Genomic DNA, 4,437 nt, shown 5'->3' on the forward strand with positions numbered 1-4,437 from the left:
TGCTATAGAACACAGAGCCTGAACAGAATATGTTCACCTCTTAATCTACTTGCGAATTGTGATACATGGTTGTGAATTATAAAACATTATGAGCAGCTCCCAAATTTTTAATTATGCCATCCTCAAAGAGGTCAACCATTGTTTAAAAGGAAAGAGGTCAACCGTTGAGGTCCATATGTGTATGATGTAAGGAATCTACATAACTAGAATCAGAATACCTCGCTATGGTAATATTACCAAGCATTTTGTTACTAGTACCTTTGGTAATTCGAGGGCACAGTAAGAGCTTGGCAACATAACCATTCTGTTTGCAAGAAGTGCTTCGATGGTTTGCAAGAAGTGCTCCGATGAGGTATATTTGATGGTTCATGCAAGTTGAAGTTGACATTGACTGAAAGAATCTTCATCGTGTTGCCCCATCATTGTTAAAATATACCGTCGTAGGTTTCTTGATCATAAAATTTTGACAGATGTGGAAGCAGCTATATTGTTTTCATCTGAACTTTATATGCATCCAACCTGGCTTTGAGAGACGTTGAGGAAATATGAACATGCTTGTTCGGTTAGTAGGTAATGGTGGCAGCAAATATGAACTACTCCTATGTGTTGTTATGTTTTTTTTAAAGGGAATGTGTTGTTATGGTATTAATGTGTTATATCTGGGAATTCATACTTACGCTGCATAGTTATTACTCTCTCTGTCAACAAATATAAGACGTTTTATACCACTATACGTCTTATATTTGTTTATAGAGGGGGTATTTTTTAGCCGAATCTGTAGGAACTCTTCCCACAGTTTTTTTTTCTTACTGTGTTTTGCTCAGAAGGGGAAAAAAAATTCTAAGCTGAAATAACAACAAAGAGTAATCAAAGTGCTGATTATCTGAAGCTCTGCACCCTATGTGCTGCTCTGAATACTGGCTATTCAAGTCTTCAGGATTATTTTACTTATGTAATGAAAATTATGTGCTACTTTTAGTTGGCCAAGGTGTTTGAGGCCGAGAAGCTAAAGATTGTTCCTAATTCTCCAAGAGTGACTCATCTCCAACCACAGTATTGTTGAGAACAGGTAAAGGGTGGCAGCTGTTATTCTACACGGCAAGATGATCCAGTCATCTTGTGGGTACAGTTTCGAGTAGCACAGTCATGCGCTGCTTCACCATACGCATGTGCTTCCATTGAAACTTCCATGTTCACGGTTATCCAGCTACACCTGAAAACAGCATGATGAGGGAGAACTATGCGGCAGTCATCTTTGAACCTTCCCACCCAAAAGGTTCTCGCTGTGTCCCCCTTAAAACTTCTCACCCAAAAAGGTTTGATTTCTTCAGCACGTATTCTCGAATCATTGAGTGAATAAGGATGTTTTGAAGAAGAAAAATGATGTACAGATTTGATTCAGGTCATTTGCTCTCTTGCAAAATCTTCAGCAGTAACATGCAAGGATCACAACACTAGAGCCATCTCAATGATTTTTTTTAATCTGAAGTGTGAGCAATTCTACTTTTGTTTTACCTTGTCTGGGCTGTTTCAGTTAAGCTGCATATTTCCTAAACTTAATTACTTAATTATATATCCCAAGCTCCAGTTACAGGCTCCTTTTGATAGATTTCTTCTCTTCCAGGAAAGAGGGGCTGCTGTCCAGAGACATGCATATCTTTCCCTGCATTATTTTGAAGCGAAGGATGATCCGAGACCGACGCCAAAGCTGCTTTTAGGAAGCTGTTGCTGTGTAACCGGAGGAACCATACATCCATAGCAGGTGATATACTTTGCTTTAATGTGCGGTGCATACCTACAGTACCAATCATATGTTTCTATTATGAAGGTGAAGATATCTAATGCCAAATCATTGGGGGTGGCGGGGCTTAATTGCAGCATGTAGTTGCCCGCCACATCGGTACATTGTTTAATTATCGTATAAAGTATAGCAGCTCATTGTAACACCGCATTAGGTTTGTTGAAAAAGCGACGCGTTAGCTGTAATCATGTTGCCCTTTCCATATATCCTTCTACAAACATAAAAGCAATTTATTTTTAAGAAGCCGTTTGGTGTGGATAGAGAAAAATAAGAGAGATACTAGTAGCTGTTTTAGTACGTGAACCAGCTTACATGATTGTTGGTTAGTTTATGGCTATTGATTATCCCTGCCTGTCTGATGGACAAATCATTGTTTCCACCCTGTCTAGAGCATGTGCAGCAATTGCCGCCTTAATGCTACATGAGTGGTATGGTTAGACAAATATTCCCCTCTGGAGTTTGGTTAGGCCACATAATTCTTCTGGTGTGATTGTTATATACTTGCCACATGATGGGCACCCAACGAAATTACTTCAAGCCAAGGTCACCTGCTCTCAGAATCTGCTTAGCGCAATGCTGAAGAGCATGAGTTGGCAAGGATTTTTTTCTCCATAAAGCTATTGGTATTTATTTCCCATTGTTTGCCTGTGTTGTGATACATGCATGCATGTTCCTGTTTGTCTATGATTGGGCTGTGTTTAGGTGATGAGCCGTTGGAGAAAAAGGCAAGGAAGTGATTTGGTTTTGCTGAAATGCCGTGCGAATGATTTTGGCAGAAAGATTGCATGTGGGCCTCATGTTACCCTCTTTTAGTAATAATAAATCTATGTTAAAAAAACATATGCATTGCACACTGCTGACATTCTAGAGTCTGGGCAATGGGAAGGAGCAGAAGGCTTATTAATTTGACTTGGCTTCTTCTTCTCTTTACTGTTAAATTATTTCCATGCTTCAATGCATATTTTGCTCGCAAGTCTATCCGGCTAGAGTGTAGCTTATGAGTTAGAGCAGTGCTCCATTAATAGCTAGAAACAATAGCAGAAGATTGCAAGAAACACAGCAGAAGATTGCAAGCTCTGCATGCAAGCAACAGTAAAAGCAGGAAGACATTGAATAATAATATAATAACCGAAGGTTGCAGTAGATTTACATGGCAGCAACAGTTAACCCTACTAGTATAGCAGAAGATTGCAAGAAACACAGCAGAAGATTGCAAGCTCTGCATGCAAGCAACAGTAAAAGCAGGAAGACATTGAATAATAATATAATAACCGAAGGTTGCAGTAGATTTACATGGCAGCAACAGTTAACCCTACTAGTAATTGGGGGCTGGTGGTCAACCATGGGAGAACACTATGGAAGGCAAAACTGAGGACCCAAAAAAAGCCTTCCTCCCTCTTCTCCAATGCTCCTAACAATGAGGGATACATTCCCACCTTGAACAACAAAATGGAAAAGATCGACCGATGATGCATAAGGCACATACATATTGGCTGCTATTTGCTACTAGTAGTACAGAACAATGATTCTGAAGCATTTGGTTTACCAAAAGAAGCTTGTCCTTGAGGAGCTTCCCTTCTTCTTGGATGACTTCCCCTCGCCCCCTTTCTCCGCCTTGTTGCCGGCTTTCTTGCGGGAGCTCGTCGAGAACCTGGTGCGCATGTCATCTTCTTCCTCGTCCTCCTCCTTTGGCCTCTCGCCGCCACCGCCGCCGTCGTTGTCACCGTTCTTTCGATGGCCTGCGTCAGGCGACGGGGGCTGCACCTTGACCTTGGCTGGTCCAGTCGAAGCATCAGAGGCAAGGGAGTCGTTGTCATCGCCATCATCCTGGTAGTATTCCTTGCCTCCTTTCCTGCCACGGACGAGGTAAGTGTAGCCGTAGCCATCATCGACATTGCTTCCATCGCTGCCGCTTCCCTTGCGGCTACCGCCGTCGTCGTCGTCGCCGCTTTGCATGGGGGAGGCCAGGTACATTGTCCACCCAGACTCACTGCTGTTGCAGCCCTCGCCATCATCCCCGGTGATATGGGAGGATTCCATGGCAGGCAGGCAGGCGGGCGGGCAATGAGAAGATCTAGTGAATGAGGATGAAATGGAATGCAGAAACAAGAGAGGGAAACGAGAGAGGCTAAAGATAGCCAAGGGAACAGATGCAGAAGAAGTAGAAGTGTGCAGAGAAAGAATGAATAACTACTTGGAGGAGAATACTGGATAGCGAGCTCTCTATTTATGCTTTCTCCGGGGCAATCATCAATGCAACACTGAGGAAGCCATTGTTGGCTATCTTCTTTGTGCTAGCTCTTTGAATATCTACCTACATGAGGAGGAAGAGGAGGACATTGAAGAAGTCTCTGACGCCCAGCCATCTCCTCCTCTCTTCATAGGAGAGGGCTCTGCTCTTGTGTTTGTGGGGAGAGGAGAGCGGCTGCAGGAGGGTGGCAGTGTCCTTAAATGGGAAAGACAGCTTATCCTTCCAACTGTGTCTCATAACTTTCCCAACCAATTTGTTCTCTGTCTTGTCACCAAGCCAAGAGGAGGGGAGAGGCCTGTTTCCTCCTGTGCAGCGCGTACGTAGCAATAGCATTGTCACAGGGTTTTCATCTGTCGTTGCCCATGTGGCCTCGGCTCATGGTGGG

General features: G+C 43.1%; 1 protein-coding gene across 1 annotated transcript; it reads right to left on the reverse strand.

The window, feature by feature from the left end:
* Positions 1-3,037: 3,037 nt before the first annotated feature.
* LOC123141662 (protein SOB FIVE-LIKE 4) lies at positions 3,038-4,230 on the reverse strand. Its single transcript, XM_044560751.1, has one exon. The coding sequence runs from the start codon at positions 3,839-3,841 to the stop codon at positions 3,344-3,346; it is 498 nt and encodes a 165-aa protein (XP_044416686.1). The 5' UTR covers positions 3,842-4,230; the 3' UTR covers positions 3,038-3,343.
* Between the last annotated feature and the right edge of the window lie 207 nt (positions 4,231-4,437).

Source organism: Triticum aestivum, chromosome 6D (assembly GCF_018294505.1).
Source record: "Triticum aestivum cultivar Chinese Spring chromosome 6D, IWGSC CS RefSeq v2.1, whole genome shotgun sequence".
Taxonomy (NCBI): Eukaryota; Viridiplantae; Streptophyta; class Magnoliopsida; order Poales; family Poaceae; genus Triticum; species Triticum aestivum.